The sequence below is a fragment of the Aulonocara stuartgranti genome, assembly GCF_965226115.1.
Source record: "Aulonocara stuartgranti genome assembly, chromosome: 5".
NCBI lineage: Eukaryota > Metazoa > Chordata > Actinopteri > Cichliformes > Cichlidae > Aulonocara > Aulonocara stuartgranti.
In genome coordinates this window covers 7,595,903-7,613,226 of record NC_138943.1, presented here as the reverse complement: position 1 = coordinate 7,613,226, position 17,324 = coordinate 7,595,903, and the positions used below count along the sequence as shown (strand labels likewise).

Below are 17,324 nucleotides of genomic sequence, written 5' to 3'. Positions count from 1 at the left end.
TTAAAAGTAGAAATATGTCCTTTACTTATACGTTGATTTTTTATTATGTTGGACAGCTATTCGGTAATTGCAGAAGGTTTCATTCACTGCTGTTTAGTTAATGCCTGCTGGGTTTAGACTAAATCACAGGAACATTTTAAAGCTGCAGCTTTTACAGACACAGACCTTGGGTTTAAAAGACCATGTGATTTGGTTCCAGAAAGCACAGGCTTAAACCTGCCTTAACCTTAAACTGCAGCTCAGCTTATGACAGAGTAGCAGCCTCTAGGACTTTTGGCACAACAACACAGTCAAGCTTCTTTTCTGCCAGTCATTATACTGTCATGCAGCCCATTTACTGAAGAAGACTAAATCAATCCACAACTTTGCAAATACAATTTGACCCAGGCCTGATAAAACCAAAAGTGTTTTTTTAATAAATGTTGTTGTTGATATTGTTATTTATTAAACATTTACAAACATGCACTGTGTGCTTTCTGTAGTGTTCTGGGAAGCTTGCTGCTTCCTTCAGCAAAAAGGAAAGCCCTGACAGAAGTGAAAAAAAGAGAATTCCCATATGGCTTCGTTTTACCGCCATTCTTTTTTTTTTTTTGGCTTTGCTTTGTGTTTTTCTCTTGCTATCATTCTACAGTGCATATGAAACAAAACTGAAAAGACAAACACAGGGCAAAAATGATTGATAATACAATACCTTTCCAGTGATATTTCAGTGCTCTCAGCGAACACAAAATTATTCTCCAGGCAGTATCGATTGGGATTTTTGTAGGCTTGCAGCCTAATTTTGTGTCCCATCGGGTATTTGAGGTGTCTGATATGATTGAGCGAACATGGAACTAATGTAGAAATGCAAACAAAAACCAGATGAGGTTGTATTCCTGGAAACCTTGAGTTTTAAGATAAAGCAACAGGGCTCAGCTGCTAAAAAGAATGCAACACTTCCCCCTAGAGGTCAAGACGGAAACATGAAATTTTTCCTAAAAATAATACTTTCACAAATAAAAACGTGACTCCTAACATGTTGGATTTGACAGATATTAGACTCCGCTCAGGCAATAAATTGTAGCTAGTTCCCCACGTTTCATACACTACCTCCACAAACTAAAAGCAGCACTGATGCTCACTTAAATGAACAATGACAAATATTAATTTGATTTTGTTATAGATCGTTTTTCCATGGTTTCTAAGAAAATAGTTGTTTGTTTGTTTTTATAATCGCGTTATAAAAAGCCTTACGTTACCACATGCCAGACGTCAGTGTGCATGTCCATGCGCATGCCTCGTGTTTAGTTCAGGGCCCATGCGAAGCCCTCGGAAAAAGTAGCGCTTCTTTGTTTTGAACATGTTTATTTCATTTTATTGAGCAACGCGAAATTGACGGGAGTCCCCAAGCTGCTGTCCTGTGGCAAGTGGAGAAGAGTCAATATGGCTGAAATGAAATGGAAAAATACTGTGTATGTGTAACTAAAATGTATGAAATAAAATAAAAAAAACCATTCAGTAAAAAATTACACCCACATCTTCCAGAAGGTGTAATTTAATTAGATGGTTTGACCTACTGTTACTTAATACATTCATAACGTTTTTTGTCTTAAAATTAGTCCTGAACACAAGAAAATAATGCTGTTGTTATTATTGAGCCTTTTATTTTTGTTATTGGTTATTTCCGGGTATCGTTTTTAGGATGGATTAAGTTATGAATGTACTAACAAGGTACCTGAGCTTACATAATTTCATAGATATAATTGTGTAGTATGACGCAGTAATCCTACCTTGCTAAGATACTGAAATTTGTTTGAAAGGTCCAGTAAAAGTAAAGGCTGAATAAAATTTAAAATGCATAAATTGTTCATATCAACTAATAGATTTATAATTTAAGATCCATTCAAAGTGAGCATTGTGGCAAGGATAAAGATAACTGCATAAAGACCGAAACAAAGTGGCCTCTTTCATAAGTAGTGTCTGCAAACCACAGCTGAGAGACTTGATATTTCGAGCTCTGTCCACTGGATGGAGACAATGAAACGCATAGACGTTTTTCTGTTGCGTACAGGTTTTCTCTTACTCTAGCGGTGCACATTAGGGGTATGGAAATGTACTTAAATATTTTGAGTGACATTGTTTATATGCATTGCAAAGGAACTAAAGATAACTGTATTTTGCTATTTTCGTCAGTTATTTGTTCTAACTAAAGTTGTCTTTTGAAACAGTAATTGGCCATTTTTCTAATTAGAGGTTTAGCACGGCCTGTTCAAAGAAAAAATATAAAGTGAGATTTGACTGCACTTCACCTCTGGTGTCTCTTGGCTCATAGGATGACTCATACTTGCACCGTATGGAGATCAGGTTACATTTTTGCACCTCATTTACATATCAAGAACAGTAGAAGAGGGTGAGGAGGTAAGGACAGTGTGTCGGTGGAGGGATAATGGGATTATGGCTCCATTATACCCTGAGGATATCGTTTCAGTTTGGATGCACTTCCGCAGTGATAATTACAGTCCTGAATTCATGACAGGATTGGGTAACCGAACTGATATCGGGTTAACACCCATCCAGTCCAATGATCTTATTCTGGGTCACATGGAAACTATTAATCATTTGTAATTCAAGTGTGTACAATGCCATCTGTTTATCTCTATAAAAAAAAGGAGAACTGCTGTCATTGTCATACTTTTTTCCTTGTGTTTGTTGAGTCCTGTTTGATTTCTTTTTTTTTTTTTTGAGAGAGCGAGAAAGAAAATAGAGGTGGTAGGCAGTGATGTGATGTGTCTCATGATCCACCCATGCTGATTCTCACTGATACTCTGGCAGACATACAGGGAGGGTCGCTGTTTCCCTCCCACATCACTGCAGCAAACAAAGGCACTACAAACAAGAGAAGCTTGCATGTCACAAAGCGTGTGACCCCGAGATGACCTCCCTCCGTCCTGCAAAGAAGGCACAGAAGAGCACTGGCAAATCTCCATACATACTCTTCATTCACAGGAATCAGCTTGCATTATTATTAATATGATATATTATATTAATAAAGTCTTCATGTTTTAAGCACTGACTTATGAAAGATGTTCACTCTAACTTTGTTTTTAGGCAATGTTCATTTAGACTCATTCTATTTAAGGGTGAATGAGACAGCATCAACTAAGGTGTCTTAGTATGTGTCATAAGAAGAGCTTCATTGTGCTTTGGTGTTGATTCTCTAAGCCCCACATCTGGCTGGATTATTCCAAATTATATTCCTTCATTTTAGGTGTGTTGAAGATGTTAGTGGAAAACTCTGTCCAGTGTGCTGCTACAAAATCTCTGCTTTTAACAACAACAACAACAACAACAACAACAACAACAACAACAACAACAACAACAACAATAATTATTCAACTTTTACTTATAGTAAATGTAACATAGCCTTTTAAATAAAGTTACAGCCTGTGGTTAAATTATAGGGGGACATGGGAGTAGATATTTGTATGTAGGATGTACATCCATATGCACCTTTACTAAGAATAAACAAAATTAAGAGTCTAAGATTGAAGACAGGGACTAAGATTTTACATTTTAGCTGATAAAATATTAAAACTATTTTCTTTCTTAAAATTCTGTCTATAATACACATATAACAATGATGCAGAACTAAAAAAAAATGTTTAATTGTGTTTTTTTGTTGCTTTGTTTTGTCAAAGCCACAGGGAGCCACTGGAGATTAGTAAAAGATATGTATGTCACTTCGAAGCTGAAGGTTTTCAATCACTCGTCCAGGCCAAGAGAGCGGTCCTAAAGTCTCACATAATGATCCCGACAGCATAACTACATCCTCTGTAGGGGTCAAGCATTTAAACCCATCTGTATTTTAGTACATTAACTTTATCTCAGGCCAAAAGAAATTTGTCTTTTGTCACACTAATTCTGAGATCATGTACAGACTATATAACATATTTGATGTTTATTATGTTAGTTTAACATGAGGCTCAATGTCATTACTTTTGCATGTGTTTAGCCAAAGTACAATAAAAACATGTCAATGCTGCTGCTGCTGATCATTTTGGTTATTGGTATGTTGTTGTAAATTAACAAAAAAAACAACACTTAGACACATAAGCAAAGATTTAAAATGTATTATTATTTAAAAGCACTGCAAAATTAAAAAGAATATATTCAAATATTTGAATTTAACAAAGAAAGTAAGTAAGAAAAGAAGAAAGCTTAAAAACATTGCATACAAAAATATTGGTTATTAAGAGAAAAGCAAATGAATGGTTGAATGTAGGACCGGGATAGGTCCTACATTCGCACAAAGTGAAAGCATTAGTAGGTTTACAGTAAATAAAGTCCAGACTTGCCTCATAGTTTGTGTTTTTTCTTGTCTTCCTCCATTCTCCATTTTCTCTCCTCTTTCTCCCCACTCACAACCAGTCACAGCAGATGACAGCGTCTGCCCGAGCCATCTGATAGAGGTTCCTTCCTGTGAAAATGGAGTTTCTCCTTCCCACCTTCACCTAATGGTTGTTCCATCTTATACTATAGGTTCTTTTTCAAACATCAATATACTGAGATGCCTAATGATTATCTTCTTTTTAACATTATCAGTGGTAGTATTTGGGTATGCAAGTCTAAAGAGGAATCATGAATGGCACACTCAAAATTAAACGTGTTGTTAAGAGCGTTCCATATTTTCAAATGTATTCCTGAGAACTGTCTGCTACTTAGTCTTACACCTGACTAGTCATGTGGGGAAAGATTACATACTGGACATAGCTTTTAAAATTACAAAGCTTAATCTTTCTATTTATAGACTGTGTACCTGCTACATTTGTATCTAATTTAAAGTCGAAACTATTGCCCATTTTCAAACATGGCTTATTCTTTGTTTTACCGCCAAACTTTTTGTAATATGCCGTCCTAGCAAGAACAACAGGTCTACATAAGAGATCAGATAATAACATCTCCAAAATCCTGGCTATGTGTTGTAGGTGCACACAAGAAGCTATTTTCACACAAACAGGGATATCAGTGACTGGCAGAGGACAATGTTAAAAGTGTCTCCATGATAAATTCTTGCCCAACGTCTAATGTAAAGGTCACACACATAAGTAGTGGAATCCAAAGTGTCATACTGTCACACTGATATAATTTTCATGTAATGCAAGACTATGCCAAGATGTGCAGTAGCTCCTCAAGACTTTACTAACCTGAAGTTCAAATCTACCATATTCACTTCAAAGTAGAATTTAAAATAAATACTGCAAACAGATGTTTTTGTTTCACCAGTTGTACATGTATTGTTGTGTAATTCGGTATTCAGTCACGATTACAAAATTCTTTTTACTTGCAAAACATATGATCAACCATGTTGTAAGAAATATTATCTTCGTAACAATGCTGGTTAACCCATACCACCGGCTTTCCCCTCATTTATTTATTTTTAAGCCCAAATCATTGGTGTCGAACACACAAATGAACCCCTCTCTGCTCTCGCTGGGAGACCTCTTGGTGTCTCTCTCAGGGATCCCAGATCGTCCCTGAACCCCACCTTGGGTACCTCAGCACTCGCGAACGCTTATGGGCGTGTGCAGATGGCGTGCAGCAGCACTTGTGCGCATGTTTCGTGTCTGGATGGTGTAACGGCGCAGGTCTTCATTGCATGGGTTGATGTCCAGCTGAAAGACGCTGCAAAATAAGAAGGAATCGCGCAATAGATCGGAGACTCCGACAAATCAGGTGGCATCATGAGCAAAGTGCAGGGTGGGATGAAATGTGTGAAATATCTGCTTTTCGCTTTCAACATCATCTTCTGGGTAAGTCCGCTTCGGCAGCGGTTTGCCAAGAATTAACGTTGTTTCTCTCTGAAAAAGCCGGATCACCGTTTTTGTTGTTTTTTATGGTTATTTATTTGTTTTGTTGTTTTCTCTTTAGGAAGTGAAATTGATTCGGTTTATTTTTAAGCGACTGTGGAGTTTCGTTGCCTTGTGAAAAACCTGTTTGTTCCTAGCCTTGTTTACACGTTCAATGTACTGAAGGCTGAAAGTCCGTCTATTGATATTATTTGGTATGGCTTTTAAATACAGCAGCCTTTGTTATTCCGTACAGTTAGGAGTTAATGTTGTCTGGCAGACCGCCTCAATGCACCTGCTCTGTTCACACCGTCTCCCTCTGACTCCACACTGTTTCCCAAAATTCTCAAACCAAACCTCAGTTATATAACCCAGAGTCTTCTTTTCATCTGCGTTCATTAGTGGCTGCTGCTTTAGAGTTGGTCATGATTTATTGTTGCACCAAGTACATGCTGCAACAAATACACCAGAGCTACTTTTCCAACACAGATCCCAGTTCATGATTTGACGTTGAGGTGTGACTTTCCTGCTGCAGGCGTGTGAAGGGTGCTTTTTTTTTTGTTTTTCTTTTACATGCGGGGTTAATCTATTTGGGGAACATCATGAAAGGTTTTTGTTTTGGTCTGCAGTGCTGCTCAGATAAGATTCCCCGTGACTCAGATTCACTTTCGATTATATGCCAGTGACTTCTCATATGACATGTTTCTTGGTGTTTAGAAGGCTAAATGTGTCAGAGAAGTACTTTTAAGCTTCTAATATTTTGTCAGTTTGCATGTAGACTGTAGTATGCAACCTTAAACATTGGATCAAGATTCATTCTTTTTGTATTCTTTTATATTCTGCGTGAATCAAAGAATATAAGTATTCCAATAAGGTTTTAGGTTTGCCTTTTTTGTTTTTTGTTCTGTTCACCCCACAAATGTATCTCATAAACTTATCAACCCTGAGTTTGGGAACATCAAGGAAAACTCTTGCCCCTACTTGAGGCTGCAAGAACCCCCCCCCCCCCCCTATTATCATTTTCAATCAGTGATGTGTTTAGATAAATAGATACATTTATTAGGTCATTAACAAAGAGCCTGTTTGGGTTTACTCTTGTTTGGTTTTCATTATTGTCTCTTGCAAAAGATACTCAATATTTTACTGCTAAATGATACAGTGTGAGTTTAACTGGCTGCATTGACTCATTTGTGCTCTGTAAGACGATCACTTGTGTCATCCAAAGTGACAGCAGCCTCTTTGTTCGGCAGTTTTGGGACTGAAAGCATAGCTGTTGTGGTTGTAGCCAAAAGGGGCGTACAGTACGCTGTCATTTTGGGGTGCAGAGCCAACAAGCAGCCAATGCCAGTGTGAGTTACATCACCCAGGCACTGTGAGGCTGGCACAGCCTGTGGCTGAAATGCACCATGGGAGATGGACCGCTGATTCTGATGCTAATTCTTGTGTTCAAATGTGGTACTTTGATGGGCCATGAGGATGCATGGGCTGTTGTTGCAGCGTGGCCTTATTTTCAATCATTTTATTGTCAGAGTACCTCACTAAACCTTCCTAAAAAAAAAAAAAAAAAGAGTGGCCCAGTCCGGACTGAGTTTCCTGCAGTGAGGGTTGGAGCTGCAGCTTGAGTTTTGTTCCTTCGCCTTGAGGCGACTTTTTGTTGTGATTTGGCGCTATATAAATAAAATCGAACTGAATTGAACTAACAGAAGACACTTCCACTCTTTAGTTTGGCTGAATCTGAAGAGCAAGTCAGGAAAAGGATCTGAGAGTGTTACTGAAGATGTGCTGCTTGGGATTCCATGCTTTTACAAAATTTTGAAGATGAATTTTTTTTCATCTGCATATAACATGTGACACTTGTCCTGAAAGAACATATAAGGAACATGGTTAGGATTAATATATAACTATGACACAGACAATATCTTTTACCCTTAATCCACATTTGTCCTTTTATTCGTTTTGGCTTTATTTTTGGATGTTTAAATAATGTTATGTAGGAGGTTAAAATGATTCATTTTCTCAGAGTAAAACCTGGTTTCAATCAAATGTGTTATGGTAAGCCAAGCTCTCCTGGAGAGGAAAGATGCTACTCAGCATAGACACTTTTTTGCCCCCCCCCCCCCCCCCCTCCTGTTAAATAGAAGGAGGGGGGGGGGAGCCTAAGAGTATTATTAGCCACTTTAGCATCACCTGCAGAATCGTAACTACCTCGTGATAAATAAAGACTAAAAGAAAACATGAAAGTGCTCACTGTTTAACTGTGAAATTATTTCTGCACAAACAGAAGAACTGCTACTTACCACTCATCAAATCAACAGAACTATAAAGTCACAAATAATTTTGATTGTATAATTTATCAATCCCCAGGTGTCTGGATTGTTGGTGCTGGCGGTGGGACTGTGGCTTAGGTTTGACCCAAACACAGTGGACCTCCTGACAGGCGATGGCGCCCCCTACACCTTCTTCATAGGTATGTCAGAGATTCTATAGCCTCATACATATGCCTGTCTCATCTTCTGCAGAATAAAACATATATGTGGATGTGGATAAAAAAAACTAAAATCCAAAATGGATCCAATTTCTTCTCAGCAGTTCACCATCTTGATGGATCTTGATTACACCATCTTGATTACATGGACCCCCTTGAAAATGAGATGAAACATCCCTACATGTTTATCTACATTAACCCTTGTGTGGTGTTCATATTTTTGTTACTCAGCCAGTGTTCATGGGTCTGGTGGACCCGCTAGAGTTTTGGCTTTCCAAATTAACACTATCAAAAAATTTTATGTTAAATTACTCAACAGATGTTTACTTCATCCCAATTACAAGACATATGAACAGTAAACATGGTTATTTTTTTCCCTTTCCCTTTGTTAGATCACATTTATGAATTAATGTGCTTCTCGTTTTTTTTTTTTTTTTAAATAAAATGTTATAAAAAAATAAATCAGTTATAATCAAGTGGAGTGAGTGGAAAGACAACACATTTACACGTGAAGCAATATGTTTCACAACTAAATGGGATTAGCTGCTCATCAATGGTGACATTAGGCCCAGGGTTGTAAAACAGGGGGAGGTGGTGCACACACTTATCCCACACTGTCCTGATGGCAGCTAGCTTGTCTCTCTGCCGTCGAGCTGGTCTGTCGTCTCGGTTATCAAAATGGATAATCCTGGAAATTTTGTGGAAGTTTTCCAGACACACTGATGCACGGAAAGGTTCTTGCCGGTTTCTGCATCCCACAGGGATTCTGTCGATTCCCCTTTGGACCTGAAAACTCCTGCAAGGATAAGAACCCCAAAGTAGGCCTTTGGGGTTCTTAGATGAATTTGGTCCATCTCCTTCCACCTCTCTCCAAAAACACACCTTCCTTCTAGATTACTGCAATCCAGAATAATTTTCTGGATGGAATCTGGGATGAAAAGCTCAAATGAAGACTTGATGTCCTGCACATGAGTAACTGTCAGCCGTGTTGGCCCTGGCTTATCACAGTAGCAGCTCTGCAGGGTGGCTCATTTCTTGTGCAAGAAGACCATTCAATTTCACCAGTTATTGACATCCATATTTCTTCACTTGCTGTCTGGTGGGCTTGTTCGTCTTCGTTTTGTTACTAAATGGTGCTCAACCTCATCCTCTTCTTCAAAGTCACTGTCAGACTCTGAATTTTCAGAAATGTGAAATATTCTGAAACCTCTTTGTCAACATCATCATCCGAAGCCCCTCTCTCTTCCAAAATCAATTGGATGGCCCTCGCAGCAGATAATCTTTTGCCATCTTGATCAGTTGTGATAAAGAACCACACTGGCAAAGTCTTATTTATAGTATTATGCCCCTAATTTGCAGGTGGGACAGGGTATGAGAAAATAAAATTTGGATCCCTCGAGAAAGAGGGTAAAATGTGTGAGATGTCAGAGCAGACGGTGTTGGTAGTTGAATTTCCAACAATGTTGCAACTTTGTGCGGAGCAGGAGGGGAAGAAAACACTATCAGCAGCACCAGAAAGGAGGAAGACAGAGTGTGGGAACACAGGACCTACACTTTCAACACTTTTATTAGACCTGGGTCCAGTGGACCCCAACACCTTGTATGTAATGTAAATGCGTGGGGGGAGGTACAGTATGAGGTCATTGAAAATTAGTTCGGATTTATGTTCTTCACAGAAAATAAGCCAAAGCCAATGAATTTCAGGTTGAAAATAGAATTAATTGTTTAATTTTTCTTTTGAGAAAAACTGAAAACGGGTCTCACAGACCCGAACACCATACAAGGGTTAAATAAATGTTCAATGTGTAACATTTTAAAGGTGCCCTAAAAAATCCCACATACAGAGAAGTAAATACACGTGTAGGCTACACATGCGGATGAGACCGAATGTCTGGTACTGTTATCCCTTACAAGTATGAAGAACCCTTGAAGTACTGCTTGACATTTAACAGCCACATTTTATCTTCAGCGCATCGAGATGTTTTACTTCTTTGCACAAACCACAAGGAAAGTTTGTTTAATAAAACATGTAAGTTAAAACATGTCCACAGTTACTAGGCCTGTTTAAAGGAATTTGTCATTCGAAGCCCTCAATTCTTCACTTTCACTTTGAAAGTGGCTAAAGTATGCGCACAGAGGAAGTGAAATGTGATAAACTGATTGAAACTTTCCATTAGTGGCAATTCTCCTGTTCGTGGGATACGAAGAAATTCAAATCTTGACATAAATGCTTATTTGGTTTTGATTCGACTGAAATAACATAAAAACGACCAGTCAGAAAAATGTACAAACGATGCACGAGAGCCTTTAACTGATTAATGAACAGCTCTGTCTGTTTGCTGAAATATCGTATAAGAGTGTCTTTGCAAAGCTCACACAGTAGATTATTAAAACATACAGTAGACAAGACAAACAGCTAGTGTTCAGCACTCCATACAATAGGCCTTCTCTCTGACAGTGTGTGGGAGCCGATGATTAGAATGAAGCCTATTCTTGTTACTCCCGTTTAAGCCATGACCTAAAATGGTGACTTCACTTCATCAGCTCTCTGCTCTGCCTTCGTGGAACTGGCTGCCTCTCTCAGGACATGCGTAGCAGGTTGGGTGGGGCCAGTGACAGAAGACTATATCCTGCTTGCAAACCTAGTAAAAAATGAAAATAGAGCAAAGAAGAGGGGAGGGGGAAGCAGCACAGGGCAACCAAAGGCAGTGTTTTCGATTATACTTACGATCATATTGCCAAGATTACAACCTAAAACGTTTCAAGATACAGTAGAAAATAAAAAGTACCATGTTACTTAAGTCATCTGTTGATGCAGTGTACTCCAGATGAGGTAACTTCTCTCCAGCTTGGTTTTATTTGATATGCAAATATCCTGGAATTTCTCTGTTACTGTGTTACATCTTTATGAGTCATTTTAATCAAATTCTCTGTCCCACTGTTCTTTACCGTCCCCTCCTCACTTTCCCATTTGCAGTGATTATATTTCTCACTTTAGGTTAAGCAAATCAAATGTAATGTGAATTACATTTTCTTGATTAAAGAACATTTGGAGTGCAGTTAAAACCGGAGCATATGTTGGTCTGATCAATATTTTGGAGGTAAAATAGCTGATTAAAAAACTGGCAGAAACCCTGGAAGGCTTCAGAAGGGAAGGAGAGAGCTAGACAGAGAGTTTGTTATTGCCACCTCTAAAACGAGATGCTGTGACTATGACTAATATGTAACTGTGTGGAAAAAAATCTCAGAGGGTGGGTGTGATCTGGAAATCTTGTTTTTCTGGCTACTGTACGAGACAAACATGCTTCACAAACTGGGTAGAGGAGTATGCTGATGGCAGGTCTAGTTGTCAGCCAGTTATGAGCCAATTGTATGCCTGATATCAGTTGTTACTGTATCATCAGTAGGGATCCTCTAATACTAGTGGGCTCACAAACCCAAAACTCATGTCTCCATCATATAAATCTTCTACTTCTCCTGCCTTCTAATGCAGATGTTTGTGGCTGTGTTAAGATGGCGCCAAGATAGTTTGTTGGTAGTCCACATAAACCAGCAATGCGGGCTGCACTCTGTAGTGTTTTCCCTTAAACTTAGTCTCTGTTCTAGAAAAAACTGAGGTTATAGCATACAAGGAATTTCTTTGTAGTGAAGTCAAGCAGAAAGCTGACCAAGCCACTGTCTGAATTACTTGTGTGTGGGTTTTGGGGGTATTTTTTTTTTTTTTTTTTGGTGTGTTTTCTTATTTGTGGTGAATTCCACAGTTTCCTTCAGTGTCATCAAACTAACTGTTGTCTTTCGGAGAAATACATGCAAGTGCACCTCCATAGCCTCTGCATGGGCTGAATTCCCACAATTGCTCTTTCTGCAAATGGACAACACAAGCCCATAAATCCGGCATTTAACTGGAAACACTTGGGTTCTGCAGAGGATAACTTTGTGCCTTTGCAGCCAAACGTTATAAGCTTCCTGGGCAAAACAACTGACTGTTGCTCCCACTTCTAGCAATGAGACTAAACAGAGTGATACCATAATAAGGCAAAGTGGCAGCCTTCTCTCTGAGGGTTTCATTTTCCATTCTATCACCTTTGTTACTCTCTAGTGTGTAAACAGCCATTACATGTGTATATAAGATAGAGATGGAGCTAAACTGAGAGATGTTACAGATGTTTATACTCAATAATTTGTATTTCTAAAAGATACGCGAAGCAGGAAGTGCACTTGGCAGGTGTCTGGTAGATGGTAGATACCTCTGCATTTAATGAGTGAAGAGCAAAGAGCAGATATTAAAGTAAGTGTATAAGTGTTGGGGGAAAAATGAGCAGCTGAGATCACTTCTGTGTAGACAATTGTATATAAATTGAAAGCTTTCATGGTCCATTATATTTTCCATTGCTTACCCAGACAACTTTCTTTGAAGCTCTGTATCCCTATAGATCCCTTCAGCTCAGCAGTGTATTCGCCTCGTCTTTACCTTCCCTTTTGTCGCACAGCAAGAAAACAACAGCTTGCATTTGCCCCATGTGGATTAATTAAATTGCTGCAGTGGTTGCTGCCTGTGTCACCGATTAGGCCCTTAGCATGGACCTAAGGGACCTGCTTGGTGTATAGTTACAGTGCGAGGGGGCTCAGTTGCAAGGACTAGAAGCAGGGGAGTAGACCGAGAGGGTGACGTCACTCAGGCTTGAGGAGGGCATAGATGGTGGCAGACGCAGTTAAAATCTGCAGCAATCAAGCCCTCTGAAAATTAGATTTTGGAGGACAGATGGCATCTGTGTGCTTCTTCACCCTGCAGGAGCATGAATGGACAAAGTCTAAGTAACTGGAAACCCTACTAATGCATCAAAAGAGTCAATTAGAAGCATAATTTCTCAGTGGGCTCTCTAGGCCTATTAGTTTTCTTTCAAATTTGATTATGATTTTGAACAGACTCTGCCTATGCTTTAGACAGCTACTCTATATACGGACAGGACTTCAAGCTATTTCTGTAGCTGCCCAGAGCAGGAAAGAGTCCAGAACTGTGTTTTGTTCAACCCACCTTTTTTCAAGTGATCAGAGATGCTATAATGTAACGTTAAGAACATAATTCATTTGTGCCAGAGATTCTATGTTTCAGATCATGAAAAACTTCAAATTCATTGTTTAAAGTAGCCTAATAAATAGACTGAATTGTGTGAGTCTATTCAGAGATGTTCTGCTACCGAAGATACTTCCACCTACAAACACAACACAAACAATCCTTTTATAAATTCTGCTCCAGCAAAGGCAACCATTGCATCACGCTGACACCCTCAGTGGAAACTATAAACTGCAGCCATGTGATACTGAGAACACCACGATCAGATGCTTCTCATATGTCTTTCACAATCTTCTTGTTTATAAAACACAAAACATTAATTTTCCATTTTTTTCATTTTAAATGCACTGATCTATCGTCTGGTCTCTCTCCTCAGCCGTGTACATCCTTCTTGGTGCTGGTGCGTTGATGATGGTCGTGGGGTTCTTAGGTTGTTTTGGGGCCATTCGTGAGTCTCAGTGTCTTCTTGCATTGGTGGGTTCAAAGCGTCACCTCTCATTGCATTTGTATTATTTTTATATTTGTTTCCATGAGGCTTAAATTGATATTACCGTTAAATTGGTACTAACACTGAAATAACTTGATGTGTATGCTTCTGATGAGTGATCGCGAAGATGTATAGAATTAGGCTGTCTAATAACAAATGAATAATAGACAAATATTAACTTTAGTTTAGTGTAATCTTTTTTTTTTTAACAACAAGGCCCTTGTTTTCTCCATTTGTATAAAAGGGCAGAATTATACATTTCTTTCTAAGGGATTTCAGAAGAAATCACCAGGAACAGCCCACAAAATTGTATGGCCAACTGTTGTTCCCCAATAAATGAATCAATCACTGATTAGTTTTTGTGTTGCGTGTGTGGATGACTCCCACTAGAGGCAAGGCAAGGCAAGGCAAGTTTATTTGTATAGCACAATTCAACAACAAGGTGATTCAAAGTGCTTTACAGAGACATTAGAAACAAAAACAAATAAAAAGCATGATTTAAAATTGATTAAAACAAGCAAATAAACTAACTAACTAATTAACAAACAAACAAACAAAACAGTATATAAAATCAAAACAGATAAAATCAGAACAGTAGATAAAATCAGTAGTTAAATGTAAGTTTTGAAATTTAAGCTTAAAAGTGTGGATTTGGTGCTTTATTCAAATGCAGCTGAGAACAAGTGAGTCTTCAACCTGGATTTAAATAAACTGAGTGTTTCAGCTGATCTGAGGCTTTCTGGGAGTTTGTTCCAGATATAAGGAGCATAAAAGCTGAATGCAGCTTCTCCGTGTCTGGTTCTGACTCTGGGAACTGATAAAAGACCGGATCCAGATGACCTGAGGGATCTGGAAGGTTCATACTGGGTCAGGAGGGCGATAATAGTCCTTGTTTCTGTTCTGCAGTTCTTTGCTTGCCTTGTGATAATCTTTGGAGCAGAAGTCACTGCTGGTGTGTTTGGATTCCTAAACAAGGAACAGGTGGAGTTATTTGATGATTAAATACAAAATAACAAAAAATATTCTCCGTTTTTTTTAAATCCCATAACTAACCCTTTTTTTTCTTCTTTTAATAACAGATTTCTGAAGAAGTCCAAAAGTTTTACAGTAGCTCCACCCTCGACTCTAGTCCAAATGGAACTGCAATAGTAACGACTTATTATAAAGCTGTGAGTAAAACTTCGCCATCATGTTCAGGGTTGCAATCAATACCATTAAAATCATGTTGTGTTTTGTTTTGTTTTTACTTCTTTTTATATTTGCAGCTGAACTGTTGCGGAGTTTCCACATTGGAGCCAAACAGTGATGTGTGTGCAGACTTCCCAGAAGACGTCAAGGTAAACCCCTCTGCCTGCAGGGACACTTCATAGTCACATGAGGGCAGTAAAACACCATTTTAAAATGAAGCACTATTTGCTGTGATGAACCTACTTTGCTGTGTGCAGAATGATCGATATGAATGTTTCTTGCTATTTTTGCTTGATATTAGGACTGCCTGACTGCAATAACAGACTTCTTCGATGAAAAGCTGTATATCATTGGATACATAGGGATTGGTATTGCAGGAGTCATGGTGAGAAAAGTTTGAGTTTTTTAATTAATTGTGACCGATATTCCTCAGGTAACCACAATATGTGTCTGTGATTTCAGATTATAGGAATGATCTTCAGTATGGTCCTGTGTTGTGCCATCAGAAACAGCAGGGAGGTTATATAATTGGTGAGCTGACCCCCCCCCCAACCGTCGCCTGATCATATGGTTACACAGCCCTTCATAATCAACTTGTCTGCATGAGAAGGGAAACACCAAAGTTACATTTCAGTCACTTCTCTTAGTCCAAACAAGTGCGGTGGGGGAGGGCCTCCGAGTATCACAAAGAGAGAACAACAAGTCTCAATGCTCCCACTTATCCACGGACCACATGCAACACGATACGCTGGATCGTTAACATCACACCTTCTTCTTGAGTCCACCAGCACTGAAATTCACTTCCCTCTTCTTTTCCATAACACATGCTTTGCTTTTAGCTCGACTCTGTGACATTCCTCACTTTTAACATGTCTTTGTTAGACTGCCGGTGCTCCGCAAAGGCCAAAGTGCTGCCGTTGTAGATGCAACACAGCACACAAAGCCTTCTTTGACACAGGAATGTTGTGACTGGGGAGTATTGCTGTAAATATGGATCCTTATTTTCACTTTGTGTGCTTTAGCGTTTTGAGGACTAGCCTACCTTTGCAGAGTAAATTTGCAGAGTAAAATTCCGTCATGTGCCTATTTATTTAGTTACGATCAAGCCTCCTACTACTGGACTGTTTGCCTATATCTTTTGATTTGAATATGTACACTGCACCAGTGCTTGCTTCCTGTCACCACTTTCAAGTATTTCTACCGTAAAGCACAATAGCTGAAGTGTAGACATGATTTGAAGCCAAAGGGTTAGGATGGTCTCATGATAAACTGCGGCGTTGTAAATCTCCAAATTCATCTGACAGCTAAATAATGCTTTGTGCTGACCTCTTCTGGAGCATGTTTGGGATGTAACAGTGAGCTAGTTTGCATTTTGTGTGAATTATTGTGGATGTAAATTTTGTTGGTGTGCCAATAAGATGTGAATTATAGAATAATATAGTTTGTCATACTGTTAACCGTAATAAAAACATTGGGTGCTTTTATTTAGATGTTTTCAGCTTCTGTCCTCGGAGATGAATCACATGTGCACTTCTTGTAAAGTGGAACAAGCTGAGAAGAACTTCATTGTAATTTGTGGTTAGTGAAGTACCTGAACATGTGAGCAATGTTCTGTTTAGGTCCACGGATGACAAATTTCAGTCACATACAAGGCAAGAGTTAAAGGATATTGACTAATAATACTATTTACTGAAAATACTAGTGATGGTAGTATATTCTATAAATCAAGTTTATAGAAAATATCAAGCGTCATGGGATTTGGACAAAATGTCTCTACACAAGGCCTGCTTAGTACTTGCTCATACAGAGAAGTGGGGAATTCCACCACACCAAGGTATGTTTTACAATTTTCAAAGACAATAATGAACCGATAAAGTGAAATATTACACTGACTTCAATCTGCCGTTAGTTAGTGTGGACTAAATCATTCACCTCAGCATGTGAACTTGCTCAACCGTGATTTGATGCCCTCCTGGTAGTAAAGCTTCCTGAATGTGTGGATCAGATTCAGACAGCCTTTTTAACAGAAATAACTGCAGCTGCATTGCATGAATGTACAAATGTGCAGAGAAGAAAATAGCACTGTGTGCTGCAATATCTGGCTGTCATTTGACTAAAAACAAGGGACTAGTTCTTCTCATTTTCAGCATCTGGGATTCCAGATATTTGATTTGTATAATACGTTTATGGTGAGCCTTGGTACACCCCCTCAGTTCATTCACTCTGAAACAAGTCAACTTTCTTCCGATTGAGTGTGTGCATGAG

At 38.8% G+C, this 17,324-nt stretch overlaps 1 protein-coding gene across 1 annotated transcript; it reads left to right on the top strand.

Annotated features, from left to right (window-relative positions):
* The first annotated feature begins 5,572 nt into the window (after positions 1 to 5,572).
* tspan2a (tetraspanin 2a) lies at positions 5,573 to 16,543 on the top strand. Its single transcript, XM_082534617.1, has 8 exons — positions 5,573 to 5,789; positions 8,190 to 8,292; positions 13,761 to 13,858; positions 14,778 to 14,852; positions 14,951 to 15,040; positions 15,137 to 15,208; positions 15,361 to 15,444; positions 15,522 to 16,543. The coding sequence occupies exons 1-8, from the start codon at positions 5,721 to 5,723 to the stop codon at positions 15,585 to 15,587; spliced, it is 657 nt and encodes a 218-aa protein (XP_082390743.1). The 5' UTR covers positions 5,573 to 5,720; the 3' UTR covers positions 15,588 to 16,543.
* The last annotated feature ends 781 nt before the right edge of the window (positions 16,544 to 17,324 follow it).

Excerpts from the sequence above, each read along its gene's own strand:
- tspan2a (XM_082534617.1), top strand. The coding sequence starts at position 5,721 with ATGAGCAAAGTGCAGGGTGGGATGAAATGTGTGAAATATCTGCTTTTC. Across the intron at positions 13,859-14,777 it reads CTCAGTGTCTTCTTGCATTG|TTCTTTGCTTGCCTTGTGAT; the intron begins GTGGGTTCAAAG and ends TCTGTTCTGCAG. Across the intron at positions 15,209-15,360 it reads ACTTCCCAGAAGACGTCAAG|GACTGCCTGACTGCAATAAC; the intron begins GTAAACCCCTCT and ends GCTTGATATTAG.